This window comes from Salvelinus namaycush, chromosome 8 (assembly GCF_016432855.1).
Source record: "Salvelinus namaycush isolate Seneca chromosome 8, SaNama_1.0, whole genome shotgun sequence".
In the NCBI taxonomy this organism is placed as follows: domain Eukaryota; kingdom Metazoa; phylum Chordata; class Actinopteri; order Salmoniformes; family Salmonidae; genus Salvelinus; species Salvelinus namaycush.
Window position 1 is genome coordinate 45,210,098 of NC_052314.1, and position 23,895 is coordinate 45,233,992.

The window sequence follows — 23,895 nt, forward strand, 5'->3', positions numbered from 1 at the left end:
ATGTCGCCCGTACATAAATCCGCTACTGATTTGTATTAGTCTATAAATAAATATCTTTGCCAAAATTCGTCATCTCTCCCATGTCTTATTCGACTAGTATTTTTGAAAGTGTAAGGATAATAATTCAGCCATAGTTGTTCTGAAATATGTATTGCTTGCCAACGTTTTACTCCCTCTATGTTTAATATAACACACATACATGTTGTTCTATAGAAAGTATTTGACTAGCCACAAAATTAAAGAAATTACAAGGTGGGGAGGGGGAGATTTTCGGGCACAACACCGGTCGGTGGAACGAAGATGGCCGCTGAAAGCGAGTGAGTTTGTTGATGAGAGCGTGTAGGTGGAGAAAATGTGTCAAATGCCTGTATAATACGTTAATTCATATTCAATACCATTTACTTAAATGTATCTTCAAATGATATGTACGTTGTAGATTGTGGTTAGCTAGCTATGGGTCGCTAGCTTGCTAGCTCCAGCAGCTAGTTTACTAACGTTAGCTACACCCAAATTAACCAACAACACAGCTGGGTGCAGGGGATGATGCAGCCAAGCATAATCTTGCAAGCAAGCTGTTTGTTCAACATTGTAATTTACTAAAGATATTACATACAATGCTAGTTAGCTGACATACATATAGGAAAATACACGAAGTTTATATCTGATTGAACCAGAATCTGGCTTTAAAGGAGACGTTGAACGTGGCAGGAGATTTTCCATGTTCAACGTCTCCTGTAAAGCCAGATTATGGTTCAGTGCTGGGTCGTTCCATGGCATTTCAGCAAACCATGACACCAACCATCTCAGATTGTTCTGAAATAATTTCCATAGTTAGAAACCTATAACATTAGCATTTTTGACACGTTATTTTGATGAAATGTAATTTGATCTCTGATAAATTAATAAGCGAATTGATTACACCCAAATTGGCAATTTAAATGTATAGAATTCATAATACCCAATAAATATAGTACCTAACACTCTGATTTTGACCAAACTTTTTTATAACATTGAGTAAGGCATGAAGAATACAAGGAAATGGTAAAACGCCAGCCATGGACCCCTCGCACCAAACCCACCACAAGAAGGAGTGTGACAAGTAGTATGAAGCTGCGGCTCTGATTATTGTTTCTTTGTCTTATGTAATGGATTCTCATCTAATTTGTTGATTCCCCCCCCCCCCCCCCCCCCCCCCCCCCCCCCCCCCCCCCCTTCATAGAAATTAGTCATTGAAGTTGTTAGGTTTATGTCCTATCCTACATTCTGAAATTACAAGGTTCTGACCACTAAACAGTGTTGTTCCTGCTAGGAGGTGATCAAAAAAGAACAGCCCCTCAATATTAAAGGGATAGTTAACCAAAATCACGAAATTTGTTTCCTTACCCTGTAAGTGGTTTATGGACAAGATATGACAGCAACCCATGCTTTGGTTTTGTTTACCTGGCCACTGTTTCAAATGCTAACGTTTTAGCATTTGTGACACAAATCCAATGCAAGTCAATGGTACAGTGCTTAATAGAAAGTCTACACCCCCTTTGATTTCTTCATATTTTATTTTGTTACAAAGTAGAATTAAAATGGTTTAATTGTCATACTCTGTCAGAGCGGAAGAAAAGTAATAATATATTTTTTAAAGATGAATGAAAAATAAAACGGGCGGCAGGTAGCCTAGTGGTTAGAGCGTTGGGCCAGTAACCGAAAAGTTGCTGTATCGAATCCCTGAGCTGACAAGGTAAAAATCTGTTGTTCTACCTACTGTTCCCCGGTAGGCCGTCATTGTAAATAAGAATTTGTTCTTAACTGACTTGCCTAGTTAAATAAAGGTTACATTTTTAAAATATATTTTTTTCCTTGATTAGATAGGTATTCACCACCATGAGTCAATGCAACTTTGGCAGCGATTACAGCTGTGAGTCTTCCTTGGTTAGTCTCATAAGAGCTTTGCACACCTCTATTGTGCAATATTTTCCCATTATTCTTTTCAAAATTGTTCATGCTCTGTCAAGGTGTTGGATCATGGCTTGACATCAATTTTCAAGTCTTGCCATAGATTTTCAAGCAACTACTGAATAAGTCAAAACTGTCCATTCAGGAACATTCATTTGGCTTTGTGTGTAGGGTGTTGTCCCGCTGAAAGGTGAATTCCTGTCCAAGTGTCTGGCGTTAAAGCAGACTGAATCATGTTTACCTCTATGATTTTGCCTTTGCTTAGCTCCATTTCTTTTCATCCTGACAAACTCACCAGTCTCTGCTGATGTTAAGCATACCCTTACCATGATGCAGCCACCACCATGCTTGAAAATAAGGAGGCAGTTATTATTAGCTGATGTACGAAGGGCTATATAAAAAAAATAAACTTGAGTTACTCAGTGATGTGTTGGATTTGCCCCAAACATAAGGCTTTGCATATAGGCAAAAATATTTTTTTGCACTATTATTTTTTTGCCTTGTTGCATACAATGCATGTTTTGGAATATTCTTTGTATTTTTATTATTTTAACTGTCATTTAGGTATTTTTTGTATTTATTTTTGTATTTTTTTTACAAGGCAGGTCAGGGAAGAACACATTTTTATTTACAATGACGGCCTACACCGGCCAAACCCGAATGATGCTGGGCCAATTGTGCGTCGTAGCGTCTGTAGTGACGCATCTAGCACTGAGATGCAGTGCCTTAGATCGCTGCGCCACTCGGGAGCCCAATAATCAATAGCCTAACTATTAAATGTGCCTGGCTTTATAAATCAATCATATATCAACTGAAATAAGACAGATATTGTGTCTGTTGCCTGTTTGGTTGATAGCCTACTGATTCCATGAGCACCAAGTCTCAACAATTTCACAAATTTGGCGGTTTTAATTTTTGCTATGCTGTAATAAAGGCGTTACACTTTTTTTTCATTAGACCAGAATCTGGTATTATTTGTAATTTATTTAGTGTTTACACTGTTCCAAATTGTCAGACATGATTTAGAATAATAACCCTCCTTTTTCCTTAATCTCCTTATTGTTATTATCATCATAATAATGAATGTCATTATCATTAGTAGGCTTAGTATAGCCTTGTAAAACCACCATCGAGCTGTAGGCCTAAGAGCGCATCGTGTTTAGTCTTCATACCGTAACTTATTTAGGTCTATATTTCAATACTTATATAGGCTACTGTATCAATCAGTCATTAATTAATTCATGTCATCAGACAACATATGAGTCATTCATAATGTGAAATGCAATCCAGCATTTTAGTTTAAAAATAAAAAAGCGACCATTGAATAGTTAGCGTAAGCATTAAATAGGCCTAAACCATTTTATTTTCGGAAATTGCATTCACGAATGTGACAGTTTTTAGTAGTGATTTATCGATATCCGATATTTTCCTTGCCAAAAAACCCCCGATACCGATAACTGATATTTAACATTTTTGCGGCCTTTTAAGCATTCTAGTACAGTTAAATAGTTAACACACACACAGACGCAGCGGTCTAAGGCATTGCATCTCAGTGCAAGAGGCGTCACTACTGTCCCTTGTTCGAATCCAGGCTGTATCACATCCGGCCGTGATTAGGAGTTCCATAGGGCGGCGCACAATTGGCCGGGGTAGGCTGTAATTGTAAATAAGAATTTGTTCTTAACTGACTTGCCTAGTTAAATAAAGGTTACACACCACACTGAACAAAAAGTTATTTTGTTGGCATTTACCTATGTCCCCATTACTAGTAAAACATAATCAAAACCTATTTCTTTCACTTACTTGCTGTGCTGTTTCGTTGTTCAGTCGTTTCATTCTCAACCAGGATTTCTATGGAACGCCGTTTGGGTCTTTGCACGTCAAATAACTCTATTTGACATGTCAAATAACACGACAATCTGTTTCAGTAGCTATAGTTAGCTAGGTGTCATCATCTAAAATAACCCTAATTTATAAGACAGTTCTTATTTGATTAATAGTGGTCAGAACCATCTATGTGAAGCTAGGCATAATAAGGATTAGCCACAATAGTGGACTTTGCGGTTAGCCTTCAGAATAAAAGTAGGGCATAATTCTACTATTTGTATGATTTGCATCACTGTCAATTACATACTTTTATTTTGAAGGCAAATGGCAAATTCCACTATTGTGCCTAATCCTTATTGTGGCTAGCTTCACAACCCATAACCTGGTCCGGTTCAGCCTCACTAGACAGATGAAGCTAGCTGGCTGCTAATAACGTTAGCTTTGGGCAACAAAGTTAAGTAGCTGGCTAGCTATTTATTTTCATGAACTGAAGTTCAATTTCAATAGGCGAACAACAAGTGGCTACCTAGCTAATACTCTCTCACAAGGATTCCTGAATCATTGCTAAGAATAATGAAAATAACTGCACTTTCTACTGGTCATTGTTTTCAGGTTGGTTTTATTGGTGCTAGCTAGGTACCAAGCAAAAACTAGCTACCCCCTTAGAAGTTGCGGTCGAACAGATTATGCTTTATTACCAATGCGGTATTGTTAACACATCGTCTGTGGCCAGTTATTGCTTGTTTGCAGACTTTTTTTGTACAGCTTTGACAGTGCTACTGTATTTTTTTGACACGCAAAGACCCAAACTGCGTTCCATAGTATGTCGTGAAGCTAGTAGCAGTGACACTATTACTATGTAAATCCAGTAGGGCAACATCTGAAAAATAGGGCACTTGGTAGTGTGGACCGGTGCTCGACCAGTCGGCGAAAGCCAACATCACCCACGACAGAAAACGGTTGATTGTCAAGGGCAATGAATTCCATTATCTTGCCGTTAACTTTGAGTTGTCTCGTAAAAATGTTCTTACTCTTTCAAATGCCTGCTAGACTTGTTAACTGCTCGATCCACACAGCAGAAAATTGTGTGGGTTAGGAATGCTATGTAGCGCAACATTTTACGTGGCGTCATTACGTCATGTACCTACGTTTTATTGGTATGCACGGTAGCTTTGACATCGTTTTTTAACATCGGCGTTAAACTAGATATCGAGCCGATACCGATGTTGGCATTTTTAGCTAATATCGTCTGATTCCAATATGTTCACCATTATATTGTGCATCCCTAGTTTTTAGTGTTTACTGTAATAAAGGCATTACAACAGACTCTCTGGTACGCTTATAATTTATTTGGTGTTTACATTGTCCAAACGGTCAGAAAAATGTATATTGTAATCTGTTTGGTCGGAAGTTTATTTACACTTAGGTTGGAGTCATTAAAACTCGTTTTTCAACCAGTCCACAAATTTCTTGTTAACAAATTATAGTTTTGGCAAGTCGTTTAGGACATCTACTTTGTAAATGACACAAGTAATTTTTCCAACAATTGTTTACATTATTTCACTTGTAATTCACTGTATAACAATTCCAGTGGGTCAGAAGTTTACATACACTAAGTTGACTGTGCCTTTAAACAGCTTGTAAAATTCCAGAAAATGATGTCATGGCTTTAGAAGCTTCTGATAGGCTAATTGACATCATTTGAGTCAATTGGAGGTGTATCTGTGGATGTACTTCAAGGACTACCTTCAACCTCAGTGCCTCTTTGCTTGACATCATGGGAAAATCAAAAGAAATCAGCCAAGACCTCAGATAAAAACTTGTAGACCTCCACAAGTCTGGTTCATTCTTTGGAGCAATTTCCAAACGCCTGAAGGTACCACGTTCATCTGTACAAACAGTAGCACACAAGTATATACACCATGAGACCACGCAGCCGTCATACCGCTCAGGAAGGAGACGCGTTCTGTCTCCTAGAGGTGAATGTACTTTGGTCTGAAAAGTGCAAATCAATCCCAGAACAACAGCAAAGGACCTTGTGAAGATGCTGGAGGAAACCGATACAAAAGTATTTATATCCTCAGTAAAACGAGTCATATATCGACACAACCTGAAAGGCCGCTCAGCAAGAAAGAAGCCACTGCTCCAAAACCACCATAAAAAAAGCCAGACTACGGTTTGCAACTGCACATGGGGACAAAGATTGTACTTTTTGGAGAAATGTCCTCTGGTCTGATGAAACAAAAATAGAACTGTTTGGCCGTAATGACCATTGTTATGTTTGGAGGGGAAAGGGGGAGGCTTGCAAGCCGAAGAACACCATCCCAACCGTGAAGCACATGGGTGGTAGCATCATGTTGTGGGGGTGCTTTGCTGCAGGAGGGACTGGTGCACTTCACAAAATAGATGGCATCATGAGGAATAAAAATTATGTGGATATATTGAAGCAACATCTCAAGACATCAGTCAGGAAGTTAAAGCTTGGTCACAAATGGGTCTTCCAAATGGACAATGACCCCAAGCATACTTCCAAAGTTGTGGCAAAATGACTTAAGGACAACAAAGTCAAGTTATTGGAGTGGCAATCACAAAGCCCTGACCTCAATCCTATAGAAAATTTGTGTGCAGAACTGAAAAAGCATGTACGAGCAAGGAGGCCTTACAAACCTGACTCAGTTACACCAGCTCTGTCAGGAGGAATGGGCCAAAATTCACCCAACTTATTGTTGGAATCTTGTGGAAGGCTACCTGAAATGTTTGACCCAAGTTAAACAATTTAAAGGCAATGCTACCAAATACTAATTGAGTGTATGTAAACTTCTGACCCACTGGGAATGTGATGAAAGAAATAAAAGCTGAAATAAATAATTCTCTCTACTATTATTCTGACATTTCACATTCTTAAAGTAAAGTGGTGATCCTAACTGACCTAGGACAGGACATTTTTACGAGGATTAAATGTCAGGAAATGTGATAAACTGAGTTTAAATGCATTTGGCTAAGGTGTATGTAAACTTCCGACTTCAACTGTAGGCCTAAAATGCACGCAGTGCTTGCTCCATACATCATTTTTCTTTATCTACAGTATTTTCCATAACTAGTCAAATTTATTCCACCTATCTGACTTCCTCTTTACCGCCTGTGCAACCAACCATAAAAATTCCACCGTTTCGAGTTTATTTGTCATGTCCTCTGCATCCATTTTGCTGTCACGTGTTAAGGTGTTCAGAGTTTGTTATAACCAATTTATTGATGTGATTATGATATGCTATATGTCAGGCCCTATTGTCACCTTCACTTACATGTCACATAAAGAGAGCAAGGGTTGAGGGAATAGGGAATGTTTTTCCTAAACAGATGAGGGATTTTGGTAACAACTTTTCAGTCATAAATGGTTGTAATTATGTTGCAGCTTCAACAACACGGACAGTGTTGTCGCTGCAGCAGAGAAAAGGGGGAGATAACGGGTGCTAGGCACAGTCACTCGCTGTTTTTTTTAACACACCGCAGCAAGTCTGAGCCTGGCGGCACAATCAAATCAATTGCGGTCGGACTCCCTCTAGACATTTGTGTGTCTTAATTATTTAATCAAACAGTTCGCTTAAAGCATCAGACAAGCTCAGTGAATATAGTTGATTTGAATAAAACACATAGGGTGTGTCTATATATGGAAAAATACACGTTTAAACATTTTGACCAATCAATTGGTCGAAAGAACAGGTGACTCTTGATCGACCAATATTTGTTTTTGTTGGGGGCGGCTCTAGTGGAGTCACTACAATGTTGTTGATCCATTCTCAGTTTTCTCCCATCACGGCCATTGAACTCTGTAGCTGTTTTAAAATCACCAATGGCTTCATGGTGACATCCCTAAGCAGTTTCTTTCCTGACCTGCAGCTCAGTTCAGAAGTACGACTGCATCTTTGTGTCTGGGTGGTTTAATACATCATCCACAACATAATTATTAACTTGACCATGCTTAAGGATATATTCAATGTCTGATGTTGTTATTGTTACCCATCTTCCAATCATTGCCCTTTTTTATGAGGCTTTTGAAAAGCTCCCTGGTCTTTAGTTGAATCTGTGCTTGAAATTCAATACTTGGCTGAGGGAGATGTATGTATGTATGTATGTATGTACAGTGGGGAGAACAAGTATTTGATACACTGCCGATTTTGCAGGTTTTCCTACTTACAAAGCATGTAGAGGTCTGTAATTTGTATCATAGGTACACTTCAACTGTGAGAGACGGAATCTAAAAATCCAGAAAATCACATTGTATGATTTTTAAGTAATTAATTTGCATTTTATTGCATGACATAAGTATTTGATACATCAGAAAAGCAGAACTTAATATTTGGTACGGAAACCTTTGTTTGCAATTACAGAGATCATACGTTTCCTGAAGTTCTTGCCCAGGTTTGCACATACTGCAGCAGGGATTTTGGCCCACTCCTCCATACAGACCTTCTCCAGATCCTTCAGGTTTTGGGGCTGTCGCTGGGCAATACGGACTTTCAGCTCCCTCCAAAGATTTTCTATTGGGTTCAGGTCTGGAGACTGGCTAGGCCACTCCAGGACCTTGAGATGCTTCTTACGGAGCCACTCCTTAGTTGCCCTGGCTGTGTGTTTCGGGTCGTTGTCATGCTGTAAGACCCAGCCACGACCCATCTTCAATGCTCTTACTGAGGGAAGGAGGTTGTTGGCCAAGATCTCGCGATACATGGCCCCATCCATCCTCCCCTCAATATGGTGCAGTCGTCCTGTCCCCTTTGCAGAAAAGCATCCCCAAAGAATGATGTTCCCACCTCCATGCTTCACAGTTGGGATGGTGTTCTTGGGGTTGTACTCATCCTTCTTCTTCCTCCAAACACGGCGAGTGGAGTTTAGACCAAAAAGCTCTATTTTTGTCTCATCAGACCACATGACCTTCTCCCATTCCTCCTCTGGATCATCCAGATGGTCATTGGCAAACTTCAGACGGGCCTGGACATGCGCTGGCTTGAGCAGGGGGACCTTGCGTGCGCTGCAGGATTTTAATCCATGACGGCGTAGTGTGTTACTAATGGATTTCTTTGAGACTGTGGTCCCAGCTCTCTTCAGGTCATTGACCAGGTCCTGCCGTGTAGTTCTGGGCTGATCCCTCACCTTCCTCATTATCATTGATGCCCCACGAGGTGAGATCTTGCATGGAGCCCCAGACCGAGGGTGATTGCCCGTCATCTTGAACTTCTTCCATTTTCTAATAATTGCGCCAACAGTTGTTGCCTTCTCACCAAGCTGCTTGCCTATTGTCCTGTAGCCCATCCCAGCCTTGTGCAGGTCTACAATTTTATCCCTGAGTTCCTTACACAGCTCTCTGGTCTTGGCCATTGTGGAGAGGTTGGAGTCTGTTTGATTGAGTGTGTGGACAGGTGTCTTTTATAAAGGTAACGAGTTCAAACAGGTGCAGTTAATACAGGTAATGAGTGGAGAACAGGAGGGCTTCTTAAAGAAAAACTAACAGGTCTGTGAGAGCTGGAATTCTTACTGGTTGGTAGGTGATCAAATACTTATGTCATGCAATAAAATGCTAATTAATTACTTAAAAATCATACAATATGATTTTCTGGATTTTTGTTTTAGATTCCGTCTCTCACAGTGGAAGTGTACCTATGATAAAAATTACAGACCTCTACATGCTTTGTAAGTAGGAAAACCTGCAAAATCGTCAGTGTATCAAATACTTGTTCTCCCCACTGTATGTATGTATGGGGGACAGAGGAAGGGGTAGTTATTCAAAAATCATGTCAAACCCTATTATTTCATACACAGTGAGTCCATATAACTTATGTGATTTGTTAAGCAAAATTTAACTTCTGAACTAATTTAGGCTTGTATGAACAATTTGGGTGAATACTTATGCAACAACTATTTGAGTTATTACTATTTTATTAATTTGTAGAATTGTCTTTTCACTTTGACTTCATGGAGTATTTTATGTAGAGCAATGACAATAAATTACAATAAATCTATTTCAATCCCACTTTGTAAAGCAACAAAATGTGAAAAAAAGTTCAAGGGGGTTTAGACTTTCTTTAGGCACTGTATCTATATGATAATTTTCGAACTTCATATCCAAATAATCTATAAGTAACATCATTGAGTTACACAATCTATTTTTAGATACTTAAGGATGATTTGGACATAAAGCATGAAAATGCAAATATAGGCACCATTGACTTGCATTAGATGCAAAAAAAGTTAGTGGACAACAAAACCAAAGCCTGGAACCGCACCATCTAGTGGTCAGAACCTGGTAATATCAGGATGTAGGATGGGACATAAACCAAACAACTTTAATTACTCATTTCTCTGAACAGGGGTTTGAAAACCATCACCAAATTCACTGGGAATACATTACACAGGATGAACCGCAGCTTGTCAGACATAGAGAACTAATACTATATGCTCATTGTTGGAGTGGGATTGGCATGGGGGGGGGGGGGGGGTCTGTGGGTGGCTTTTGACCACTTCTTTGGATTCCTCATGTCTAACTCATTGTTGGAAAAAAGTTGGGTCCAAATCAGGTGCTCGGTACTATATTTATTGAATATTATATGAATCCTATTAATGAAAATAGACAATTTAGGTGCAATCAATTAGTTTAGTTTCTCAGAGATCAAATTATATTAAGACAAAATCATTTCTGAATAATCTAAGATGGTGGGTGTCAATCCTTTGTGCTTTTTGAGGTTGAACGACCCCGCTGTCATTTATAACTAGCTTGATAATTTGCCACACATGATTATCTGAGCTATGCAGGCTCTACATTTTACATCTGGTTTAGCTAGCTAATGATCCTGCTCTGCAGTAAGTTAATAAGTTACAGTTCAAGCCATTTCTGCTGTAACATCCAGATTGTTGCATCATTCATTGACATTGGCTACATCTCTCTACAGTGTGCTGTCTGAGATTGAGGTTCTCCAGTCCATCTATCTGGATGAGCTGCAGATTAACAGGAGAGATGATGGGTGAGCCATTCTATTTGATGATAGTGGTGTTCTGGGGCCTGGGCTAAGACCTCACTTAGGATTTTGCTGACTCATGAATCTATATAAATACCAGCTGTAGCCTGATTTGCAGATCTGTTTGTGCTGGTGTGGCATAGCAACAAATGACAAAACAACTTGGTTCACCTTAAGCACATACAGTACAGATCTGTGACCAAACTATAATACTATAGGCACACAAACACCACACACACACACACACACACACACACCATTGTATCAGAAGTGCAGTGTGCTGGTTAGCTATGTTTTATGTTGCATCACGAGGATGGGCCAAATCGAGGGATATTGCAGGTCTGTTGCATCATACTCAGCTGATTGTTGCGTTCCCTCTGTATTCAACATCCTGTCCTCCCAGCTGCTCTTTGAAGAGCACACTTAAACAGACATCTCTTTCTGCTCTCTTTTCTATCCCTGGGTGTTTTGCTATAGCGCATGACTGATTAGCCTCCCCCGGACAATAGATAAGACTAGATGAATAGCTGATAGACTTCGGGCTTTGAAGTGTGTTTAATTGACATTCTCTGTTGCTCTCTCTTATAGGGGATGGGAGGTGAGTCTGGTTCTATATCCCTCCACGGGTGAAGATTCCTTCTCTCAGTTTGTGCGACTCACCCTGACTTTGACTCTCGACTTGCAGGTATGCTCATATTCCCTTCTTCCTTGTCCTTTGCAATCCCCCAAAAATATTCCCCATTCCCTGGCTTAGGGCATGTATTTAGGTTACTTGTGTAAAAAAAAAAAGATTTGTGTACCCGCCTAAATATACTGGCCTTCCCTGCTCCTGGAGAGCTACCTACAGTGTGTGTACACTTTTGTGTATTGGTGCAGGGATGTAACAAAAGCTTGCTTACCCAGTAGCACTGTAGGACCGGAGTTGAGGGGTCCTATGTGAGTTTTGAGACAACCCTCCATGTAGCAACAACACTTCCTGTAATATTGTTTCTGAATCATGTGAAAGTTTTTCCTATGCTTTCAGAATTTCCTGTCCTTAGGACCCTGCCCTGTCCCTTTCATTCTCAGGACATGCCACTTCCAATGTTATACACTGATCTCTCTCTCTTCCTAAGTATCCCTGCTCTCCTCCCTCCATTTCCATCCACAACCCTCGGGGTCTTTCTGATGACAAGCTGTGCAGGTAACTAGAGGAAATCTGTTGTCCATCTTAGGTTCATTGTAGTCTTATCCACTGCTCTGATGAAGGGTAGTTAAAAACATTTTTGTGTCCCCTGTTACTTGTATTGCTCCCAGATTTCTCTCTCTCTCCCAGTGTGCAGAAATGTCTGCAGAAAGAGGCGGTGTCCTGCCTGGGTTCCGCTGTGTTGTACCAGCTCATTGAGGCCAGTTCTCTTTCTCTCCCTTTATTTACCCCCCTCTCCCCGTTTCCCTCATTTTCTCTTTCTCTCACTCCCTCTGTCCTTATTTGAAATCTCTTAGTTGGAGACCACAGTAATTTAAGTACTGTATTTGTGATATTAAAATTAGAACTGTGGCTCGAGGATGCCCTTTGACCTGATTTTATTTTATTTAGAAATTTAGAAATAGAGATGAATATCAAGTACCTGACTCAGTCCCTCTTCTCTGTCTCTCTCAGAAAGCCAAAGAGATCCTGACAGAGAGCAATATTCCCCATGGGAACTGCGTCATCTGCCTTTACGGGTTTAAGGTGAGCTGTTTAATTTGTATTTCCATTAGTCCACACAAGATGAAAGTTTAAACTAGTCTTCCTGTTTGAAACTCTGTAGACAATGTTTACACCAATCCAATGCTTTTGAAATCTATGAGGGGGAGTGAGCAAGTGGACACAAAATGGGACCGCAGCATTGTCCTCCCCTGTGTCTTTCTGGTATGTCCCAGGATGGGGAGGCGTTCACCAAGACCAGATGCTACCATTATTTCCACTCCCACTGCCTAGGCCGCTACATCACCCACTCTGAGACTGAGCTCCAGGAGAGGGAGAAGGAGCTGGAGCAGGACAAGACACGGGAGAGGACCGATGAGGTGAGATCAAGTGTCCATATGCAGCGGTGGAATTGAGGGGGAGCGCCTGGGAATTCCTGAAGTGAAACTGAATTTTTTGGGGAGGGGGGGGTGTCAATTTTTTTTTTTTAGCTATATTACTGGATATTTTACAGTGATGATTCACTTTGTGGTCAGTTTGACTGGTGGTTCTTTCTTTCTCCCTCCCCCTGTAGGAGCTAACGGTTGTGTGTCCCGTGTGTAGAGAACCTCTGACTTACAACGTTGACCAGCTCCTGTCCAATCCCGCCCCTAGCTTTCCAAAGGTAAAGACACAATTGCACACACTGACAACACACTGTACTGCTATGTAGCTGTTCTTTTTTCTCTACAGCACATATTTTTTTCATAGCTTGCAATTTTAACTAAACCACTTGAGGGACACACAACCCCTTAAATTATAGTGGCTACTATTGCAAATACATCCATGCATTTGTGCTGACCTCTACTTCACTCAGCTGGAGGGAGCGGTGATGGGGGTGGAGTTTCGGCAGAAGTGGGCTGAGCTCCAGAACCTTTTGGAGCGTCAGAAAGCAAAAGGCGGGATTATCGACACAGAGGCGGAGTCTAACCGCTTCCTCATACATATTAATGAGGTAAGGAAGCAAGGAGGGTCTTAGAAAAAATATTTGCTGAAGTGTCTGTGTGTGAGCGTGCACTTTCCTGATAATGTATCTTAATTAAATAACGTTGCGACTTGTTTTTCATAGCCACCTCCTGACTCAGACAATGTCAGCGCTGATGGGAATGCCTCTCCCAGCCAATCACTGCCCTCCCTTCCCCCTGCCTCCACCAATCGGATCACAGCACCAAAGCTGCAACACGCTGGCCACTCACATCGCAGGGGAGGGCTAGGTCACCAGTACCGTCACCAAGTGCCGCAGGGCCACTTCAGGGGCCCCAGGAGGGGAGGGAGAGGCAGGCCAGAGGCGGGGCGAGGCAGGCCCCACACCCACCCAGGGACACCTGTCCCCCCCACTGACCATCTGGACAAACTCTCTCTGTCCTCAGAGAAACATGACAACCTTTACAGTGCTCCTCCTGCCAACTTTCACAACGCACCAATCAAAGCCAGACTTCAGGAGAACTCTAGCCACCCAGACCTGGGACAAGCACAGTTAAGCCAATTGGAGAAGGAAGAAGGGGAGGGACGTACGGAGCTAGGCCTACAAGAGGCTCCAGTTCCTAAAGACGGTCAGCCAATAAGCAAATCAAGCCTGGACACTTCTAAAATAGACATCCCACCTAGCAACGGCATTGAAATGGAGCCTGGGCGAGGCCATAGGGAGAGAGGAAGGAGGAGGGTCCCTCGCGGTTCAGTGCAACAGCCTGACCAATGGCAAGAGAGGCATTTCAGAGGAACAGACCAATGGGATGCTCGGGGGAGCGGGTACCATCGCTACTGGGACGGGCGAGGTCAGCGAAGCAGGGGAGTTGCCAACTACCCCCGTAGCAGAGAAGGCAGAGCTCACATGGCTGGTGGGAGGGGCTTCCATCAGAGTGTGGTAGAGGGAGATGTGGGGAGAGATGCTGCTGCTCTATGACAAAGGGACAAAGGAGGAACTAAGAACAACTATGTCTGTACCTCCATTTACATTCTCGACACACCTAAAATAAAGCTTTGCACTGTCTGGCACCTAAATGAACCGGTGTGTCCTGCCTTCTTTCCTATTGCTGTTTGAATTGTTGTCAGTGGGCAGTTGTTTAGTTTATGCTGAAGCATTCTTTTTACTGCATAAGATAAAGAAATGACGGGCCACATTTGTCTGAGGGAACATACAGTATATTTATTATTGACAGAAATCAGCTGAAATTGACCTGCCTTGAACATCACACACTTCAACTTATTTTCCCCCACCCTCCCCCTTCCTTTTTCCACTTGCTTTCACTCCACCCCTTATTTCTGCATAACAACCCCTCCCCCTGGGCGTCCAGCCTCACCCCCAGCCCAGTAGTAGTAGTAGTTGTAGGCCGGATGAGAGCCCCCCTGCTGGAAGTCTGGCCTCTGCAAACACGGCCCAGTGGGGACACTGACACCCCGGGGGAAGCGCTGCACTAGCCGGTAGATGTCTCTGTACTTCAGGGTTTTAGGAAACAGCTCCACCTGAGAGTGGGACAGGGGTATGAAAGGATAAGCTTAAGTACATTATTATAATTTTTTTATTTTATTTTTTTTTTATCCCATTTTCTCCCCAATTTTCGTGGTATCCAATCGCTAGTAATTACTATCTTGTCTCATCGCTACAACTCCCGTACGGGCTCGGGAGAGACGAAGGTCGAAAGCCATGCGTCCTCCGAGGCACAACCCAACCAAGCCGCACTGCTTCTTAACACAGCGCGCCTCCAACCTGGAAGCCAGCCGCACCAATGTGTCGGAGGAAACACCGTGTACCTGGCCCCCTTGGTTAGCGCGCACTGCGCCCGGCCCGCCACAGGAGTCGCTGGAGCGCGATGAGACAAGGATATCCCTACCGGCCAAACCCTCCCTAACCCGGACGACGCTATGCCAATTGTGCGTCGCCCCACGGACCTCCCGGTCGCGGCCGGCTGCGACAGAGCCTGGGCGCGAACCCAGAGACTCTGGTGGCGCAGTTAGCACTGCGATGCAGTGCCCTAGACCACTGCGCCACCCGGGAGGCCGGCACTGTACATTATTTATGAGGGATACCTGGAGAAAATCGGACCTCTGAAATAAAAATGTATGGCCCTCCTTTCAGTAAAATCTATGTTTTACTTGACCCTCCCTGATCGCTTGAAAAAAGTGACCCTCCCCTATACCCCAAATAATAATTAAAAGGTGCATTATGCAGAAATCGCTCCGCCATTTCCTGGTTGCAAAAATGCTAATAGTCGCCTAATTTCAGTAACGACGCAAGCAATGTAGAGAATGAGTACTGTCTAAACCCCTGTGAAATATACACTACATGAACAAAAGTATGTGGACACCTGCTTGTCAAACATCTCATTCCAAAATCATGGGCATGAATATGGAGTTGGTCCCCCCTTTGCTGCTGTAACAGCCTCCACTCTTCTAGGAAGGCTTTCCACTAGATCGATGTTGGAACATTGCCTTTTATAAACGTTCTACGTCATTTTACATGACTGGAGACACACATATTTTTTTAATCCACAACCGAGCATGACAGCGAATGAATGAATGCATGCTACAGCACCTGAGATGTTTAGATTTCTATACAGGCTAAATGTTTTTTTTTTAAACTTTAAAAAATAGGATAGTCTAAGTTTGGAACAGTGCTAACGTTGTCAACAGTAAAAATGTAGCGGAACAGAACCAGTTACAACTGAAGTATCTGATCATCAATGAATGAGAATTACAATTGTGTTTTAACACAGCAGCCGCATATCATCAGTTAGGCCTATACGCACCTGTAACTTAAAGTTCATTTGGGAAACTATAATTTTCTAATACAATTTTATTCCTTGATATTGTTACAAAATAATTGATAAGGGCATGGGAATATGAGTGTCTGCTAGACTAAATTAACAAACTAGGCGTGCATAGCTCACCGCATGATCAGCCCGGTGCCAGGATAAAGTGACTTTGTTTGAGGGGGTTCTTGCATCAGAATTATAATGAATTCTTCTTATATCATGCTATACCACAAACAAAGTTCAAATGCAGAGACTGAGACCACTGAGTGCTTTTGCAGTGACAGGTTGATGCGAAATCTGTAGCCCATCTCCGCTGCGCTGTATCAGCGTAAAATAGGGTCCTATCAGTTGTAAGGACAAAGATTCAGCAGGAGGCAGACAGTGTTGGATTTATTTACACAGCGCGGTTGTTTCAAAGATGACAGTGATATTTACAAATACACTGTATACAAAGTTCTGACTTCAATGTCAGCATTCAAAAGAAAAAGCCTCTCATTAGGCAAAACTTGTCTTACCATTAAAGCACAGGTGGGGTCTACCAGCCTCAGATACAGCCTCCCCTTGAGTTACCCAAAAGTGAACTAACTAGAACATCCCCAAACCAGCACTTAAATACATTTGGCCATACCTATACTTGGAGCGCAGGCCAGGTATATCTGTGCACGCTAAAGCATGTGCTTTCATGCAAAATAAAACATGACAGAAACCAGACAAAGACAAGAAGAAATTGACAGTAAACTGGTAATTGCAATTAAATAAACCAAAAGTTTTTACCACAACTGTTGTGCAGTTTGAGCTCTCCAAACAATGTTTCCACTTGAAGAATGATATGAATGTATATTATATTTAATGAATTATCAACATTTCTGTCACCAAACATTTTAAATTAATGAGGGAATATGTTGGGATTAACAGTAACTAAACTGATTAATATATATTTCACGGGGCATTGATAAACATTGACACAATTAAATAAATAGTGTGCACGAATTGGCGGGAGTCGCCACACAACCCTCCCCTTATTCTGGTCTCGACATTTTAAATTATGCTTGAGACATGTTCCTCACAAATAAGCAGTAACCTCAAACATTTTCAGGACGTAGCAGTGTTCATTTTCCATTCAACTGAAATCCTTACAGTTCAGTATTTCTAAACACCCCCCTTAAACACACACACTACCCAAACTATTGGACATGTGACAGCAAGTCAGCATGGCACATTCCAAACGAGCACTGGGTACTTGATACATATTGACCAATATGGGTATGTCCATTTGGTGAATGTAGATTGGTGGAGGAAGTAAAGGAACATCATAGCAGTTGCCCCGAGGCAGATGAACATGTTGCCCAGGCCCTCAACTCTGTTCACTAACCTTTTGGCGATGAGGTGGCACAAACTTCCCTGCATAGGCCTTTGTTGAACCAGGTAAGGGAGTATTCTCTCCCAAACTATGCACACTGGACACTGAGGTTGTCTCCAGACCCCCCCCCCCCACCCCCCAGCTGTGACTGCTAGGTCATAATAAATTCAGCTAGGTCATAATAAATTCAGTGTCAGTCACCCCCCAGCTAGGTCATAATAAATTCAGTGTCAGTCAATGTCGGGATGAAAACCTCACACACTCATCATTATAGGGCAGACACTCCTGCAGAGCATCTCACACGGCGGTTGGAACCAAATCTCAAATTTGGACTCATCAGACCAAAGGACAGATTTCCACCAGTCTAATGTCCATTGCTCGTATTTCTTGGCCCAAGCAAGTCTTCTTCTTATTGGTGTCCTTTAGTAGTGGTTACTTTGCAGAAATTCAACCATGAAGGCCTGATTCACCCAGTCTCCTCTGAACAGTTGATGTTGAGATGTGTCTGTTACTTGACCTCTGTGAAGCATTTATTTGGGCTGCAATCTGAGGTGCAGGTAATTGCCGATTTCTGAGGCTGGTAACTCTAATGAACTTATCCTCTGCAGCAGAGGTAACTCTGGGTCTTCCTTTCCTGTGACATTCCTCATGAGAGACAGTTTCATCATAGCGCTTGATAGTTCTTGCGACTGCACTTCAAGAAACTTTCAAAGTACTTGAAATTCTCCGCATTGACTGTCCTTTGTCTTAAAGTAATGATTCTCTTTGCTTATTTGAGCTGTTCTTGCAAACAAAACCTACAGATGGAAATTATTCCTAGGTGGGGTCTGGCATCCAAATTAAGGTCGGACAATGGCACACATTTTGTAAATAGTGTTATTCAAAATATTTCTGAGAGTCTGTGAAGGTTGCTGAGAGATCTACGTGGGTTCACGCCAGCCACTGCAGGAAGGTGCCATACGACCCAGTCCAAGCTGTACCAGAGGATGAATCGCTGCAAAGGACCTAGCTGGCCATGGGAGGATCAGGACCAGATTCTGCGTATCCTGTTTGTAGCTTTTCTGGCTAGCCTCTTTATTGCAACTGCTGTATTGACTCTGAAGGGATCAGAGTAGACCAGAGGAGGTGATGACAGGAATGCTACCAGTCTGACCAATTCCAGTGCAGTCCCACGGCGGGACTTAAATAACAGCCGCTCAAACAGAAATAAACGTTCAGCCCCTTGGTGGTATCTCCAAGAGAAGCTGAACATTTCAACACCATGGAAAGACAATGTATGGTATGATATGCTGACGTTTCACGTCAGACAACGGAAAAATGGGACTTGTATAGCATGCCTTCCCACCCCTACTAGTTCAATTTCTATGTTCACTCTGTATGAAAACCTATAAAGTGAAGTGCTACTAATGACATACTGTGTTCATCTGTGCAAACACCATGGGACCACGCAGCCGTCATATTGCTCAGGAAGGAGAAGCGTTCTGTCTCCTAGAGATTAACGTACTTTGGTCTGAAAAGTGCAAATCAATCCCAGAACAACAGAAAAGGACCTTGTAAAGATGCTGGAGGAAACAGGTACAAAAGTATCTATATCCACAGTAAAACGAGTCCTATATCGACATAACCTGAAAGGCCGCTCAGCAAGGAAGAAGCCACTGCTGCAAAACCACCATAAAAAAGCCAGACTACGGTTTGCAACTGCACATGGGGACAAAGATCGTACTTTTTGGAGAAATGTCCTCTGGTCTGATGAAACAAAAATAGAACTGTTTGGCCGTAATGACCATCGTTATGTTTGGAGGAAAAAGGGGGAGGCTTGCAAGCCGAAGAACACCATCCCAACCGTGAAGCACGGGGGTGGCAGCATCATGTTGTGGGGGTGCTTTGCTGCAGGAGGGACTGGTGCACTTCACAAAATAGATGGCGTCATGAGGAATAAAAATTATGTGGATATATTGAAGCAACATCTCAAGACATCAGTCAGGAAGTTAAAGCTTCGTTGCAAATGGGTCTTCCAAATGGACAATGACCCCAAGCATACTTCCAAAGTTGTGGCAAAATGGCTTAAGACAACAAAGTCAAGGTATTGGATTGGTCATCACAAAAGCCCTTACCTCAATCCTATAGAAAATTTGTGGGCAGAACTGAAAAAGAGTGTGCGAGCAAGGAGGCCTACAAACCTGACTCAGTTACACCAGCTCTGTCAGGATGAATGAGCCAAAATTCACCCAACTTATTGTGGGAAGCTTGTGGAAGGCTGTAGTTCAGCATAGTTCAACTGTAGTTCAGCATCGTCGTGGTTCTATGATATGTTAGGCCCACGGGGTACTCTGATGTTACAAGTTTTCCTCCCAGTAGCAATTGTGCTATGCCTTATGTTTTGTGCCTGTTCTATTTTGATAACATGTATGAGGGCTTTATTGCTGAAATGGGGTGGGGTTGCTCTGGGCCCTGACAAATCCTGAATGATGCCTCTGCTAACAAAGGATGATAGAACAGAGGATGAGGACCCTAATTTGAATGAGTTGCCAAACTATTTATCTCATGGTGAAGGTGATGATGATGAAGAATGCTCACCTGTTTAGAATAATAGTAAACGTGTTTTTATAACTGAAGTTATTTTTTATTAAACTCAATTGTTGCATATACTGCATTATGCATTGAATATTTGCTTTTCACTCTCTATGAAGATATAGGCTTAAATCGTATAAACTGTATGTATCTTTTGTTTTTCTTCATGGTTCATGCTGTATCATAGACAAATTGGTAGAATGCTTATATGTGTTGGAGGTTGAAATGGGAGACAGTGCTAAGGTTTTTTGGGAGGACGTTGAGTCTGTGATATTGTCACGTTCCTGACCTTATTTTCCTTTGTTTAACTTTGTTTAGTTGGTCAGGACGTGAACTGGGTGGGTAGTCTATGTTATGTGTTTCTATGTTGGGTTCAATGTGTTGCCTGATATGGTTCTCAATTAGGGGCAGGTGTTTGACGTTTCCTCTGATTGAGAACCATATTAAGGTAGGCTGTTCTCACTGTTTGTTTGTGGGTGTTTGTTCCTGTGTCTGTGTATGTCGCACCACTCGGGACTGTTTCGTTTGTTCTAGTCTGTACCTGTTCGTGCGTTCTTCGTGTTTATGTAAGTTCATATGTTCAGGTCGGTCTACGTCGTTTTTTGTTTTGTAATTTCTCAAGTGTGTTAGGTATTCGTCTTGTTTAAATAAATTACATCATGTATTCCACCTACGCTGCATTTTGGTCCGATCCTTCTCGCCTCTCCTCGTCCGAGGAGGAGGACGACTTAGACGAGCGTTACAGATATAGCTGTCACATGCAGCAACCAATGCAATGAATTATTGTTTTTATGTTTCTTGTTTTATGAAGAATGTATGCACCACTATGTGGAAGTAAAACCTCAATGAACCAACGAATGGTTATTTACAATGGTAATATACTAGTGCAAGGAAGTTTCTTTTCCTGTAAGTTTGAGTTGGAAGCGGTTTGTTTTATTTGTACTAATGTTTTTTTAAGTTGTAATCCTATTTTAAATTGAGACTAGGTTTCAAGATGGGGGAATGTCGTAGAATCACAACATTATGGTAATCACGTGACTTTTTTTAAAGAATGTAATCCTATATTAGTACTCACACTGTCACGATCGTCTTCTTGATAGACAGTGGACCAAGGCGCAGCGTGTGGAAAATACATCTTCTTTTATTGAGAAGAGAGAGAAAACACAAAACGAACACTATACACAAAACAACAAACGACCGTGAGGCTAAATAACGTAAGTGCACAGACAAGCAACAAACGTTCAACATAGACAATTACCCACAAACAGCTAAAGCCCATGGCTGCCTTAAATATGGCTCCCAATCAGAGACAACAATAACCAGCTGTCTCTGATTGAGAACCAATTCAGGCAACCACAGACTTTCCTAGACACCTACACTGAACACTAACCCATCTACTCTACTTAACCCCCTAAACCATACAACCACCCTAGACAATACAAAAAACACATACCTTCCCCATGTCACACCCTGACCTAACTAAAATAATAAATGAAACAAAGAAAACTAAGGCCAGGGCGTGACACACACTCTCTGTTTGATGACAAAACCACCGCGCCACATTCATATTTAAGTGAGCACATCACAAGCCAAGGTGAGTCCAAACATGTATTGTTTGCTGCTGCATAAATGATGTAATATGCAAGGGAGATATGTATACTGTAGCTAAGAAAGTAATACTAAGTGTATGTTGTGTAATAAGCTGTTAGTAGCCCATGTGCCTCACCCTAATAATTTGGTCTATTTTCACCTCTTAATTTCACCTAATATTACTCTTCTGACTCGGTGGTGCTGCACATGTAGCCTATAACCTGTTTTTGAGAAATGTCATCATCTAATATTGTAAGAGGTTTCATTGTCGGTTACTGGCCTAACGCTCTAACCACTATTTATCCTACGGTTCTGACTTGGTGTACAGGGACAATACTTAAGAGCCCATGTTCTGCATTCTGTCGCTGTACATTTCAAAAGTGCTGAACACATAGTTATATTGAATACCTCCGTCGTCGCTTGCTCATTAATGTCTTAATCGGAATGCCTCATCCGCTCATCGTTCCTTTATGCCATAGTTTGTACACCTCAATTGTCAGTAGAAACCACATTTTGTTTAAGTAAGTCAGCCATATCAGCTATGTTAAAAAAAAAAAAAGGCCGTAAACGAGGCTGAATTAATTGTTTCGCTGCCAGATAAGGCTCACACTGATAGCCAGGTGTAGCGGTGGTAAGGATTCACTCCATTGTGCTGGAAAGAAAGCACTGCTGTTGGGACAGCTTTATATAGGCCCTATAACAGTTTGTGGGCACCGCTTGTCGTCGTTACAGTGCAATTAATGTTTTGTTTGGTGTTGTGTAGTGTTTTTGCTGGCATAAATCCCAATTTTTTTGTTGTTGAGTTTTCCCCACCAAGATTTAAATGCTAAAATTGCCACTGGTCTAAGCACGGCGAATGGGGGTAGACAGGGTTAGGGAGTATGGGATTACAAAAAAAAGGTAACTATAATCCGTTACCAACTAAAATATTGTAATCAGATTACAAATACTTTTGAAAAACTAGATTACTTCTAGGATTACTTTTAAAATCAGAAAGGGTGTTTGCGAAAAAAAATCTTTGACACTTCTCTGTTTTCTTAATGACATTCAAATCAGCATTGAAAAAAGGCGCAACTTTAAATTTGTTCCACCTGAACGAGTCTGACCACAAGTCAGAGACCACTATGATGACACACCAAATGAGTTTGCTGGATTGCATGAAAAGAGCAGGAATAGGCTTTTGCTTTTGGAAGTAAGGATGACAGTAGTGGTGTAGTCTACGGCGATACAGACATCGTTGATTATTGATATCTACATAGCGCATTGTGAATCACAGTGCTGCTCTCTCATTTGAGCTATTTGCGCCTTACGGATTGTGGTTGTTGTGGATGGCTGTTCACAAATCTAAATGTTTATTTGAACCCAATAATGGTTGAATTCAAGAAGTTTAAGCTGCCTATCAATCATTGTTTTTCAAACCAGTCGACAGCCAGTGAAAAATGCGCTCTTGCATCAGCTGCATAATGCAGATCCAAGCCTATGGAATAAAAGTGGGGCTTTTATTGCTCAATCTAATTCATTCTGATAAAATAAATAAATCCATGGGCCTAATGGACACATGCTCAAACTTGCACACTTTTGATAGACTTAAAGGGGCAATCTGTAGTTTCTACATCCATTTTTGGACTTAGATATATATATATAAATTAGATAGATATATATCTATATCCATTGATTCTTGAAGAATATAACTTATAAATCCCTCATGAGCTTCGTTCAACTGTCACACTCCATGAGAACCCAAAATATACGCTTGTTTTATTCCATGTTTGTAAACATTGTAAATATAAACAAACACGGTATTGCCTCATAACATGGTTAAAACAATACTTGTATATCATGGACGGTCAGTCCTTGCATCCATAGCTCTGTCTATTAGTCTGAGAGTGGTTTCATTTCTCCAGACCCATCCCTCAGCTTTTTACCAAAACAGAGGTGGGGCGACCGTTTTGTTATTGTTTCATCTGTGGATTTGCCCTTTAAAAAGCTGCATATTATTAAAGTGTCACCAACAAAAAGGTAAACAATAGGCCTACAGCAAATGCAGCATATGGCATAAAAAAAATTCACATGTAAATAGGACTTTTCAGTAGTGCTCAAAGAATTCCATTCCATGAGCGCAGCATTTATTTTTCA

General features: G+C 41.6%; 1 protein-coding gene across 2 annotated transcripts; it reads left to right on the plus strand.

Moving 5' to 3' along the window:
* The first annotated feature begins 294 nt into the window (after positions 1 to 294).
* LOC120051930 (E3 ubiquitin-protein ligase RNF25-like) lies at positions 295 to 14,491 on the plus strand. Of its 2 annotated transcripts, XM_038998813.1 has the most exons (10): positions 295 to 317; positions 10,716 to 10,787; positions 11,370 to 11,466; positions 11,897 to 11,964; positions 12,097 to 12,166; positions 12,421 to 12,492; positions 12,684 to 12,827; positions 13,022 to 13,111; positions 13,304 to 13,441; positions 13,556 to 14,491. In XM_038998813.1, the coding sequence occupies exons 1-10, from the start codon at positions 301 to 303 to the stop codon at positions 14,387 to 14,389; spliced, it is 1,602 nt and encodes a 533-aa protein (XP_038854741.1). In that variant the 5' UTR covers positions 295 to 300; the 3' UTR covers positions 14,390 to 14,491. The 2 variants fall into 2 exon arrangements, with proteins under 2 accessions (XP_038854741.1, XP_038854742.1); XM_038998814.1 differs by lacking the exons at positions 295 to 317; positions 10,716 to 10,787 and having other exon boundaries at positions 11,192 to 11,466; positions 12,078 to 12,166.
* The last annotated feature ends 9,404 nt before the right edge of the window (positions 14,492 to 23,895 follow it).

What these genes read in the sequence shown, in the direction of transcription:
- LOC120051930 (XM_038998813.1), top strand. An exon ending in TCTGATGACAAGCTGTGCAG is followed by an intron (nt 11,965 to 12,096) that starts GTAACTAGAGGA and finishes TCTCTCTCCCAG; the next exon opens with TGTGCAGAAATGTCTGCAGA. An exon ending in CCGCCCCTAGCTTTCCAAAG is followed by an intron (nt 13,112 to 13,303) that starts GTAAAGACACAA and finishes TACTTCACTCAG; the next exon opens with CTGGAGGGAGCGGTGATGGG.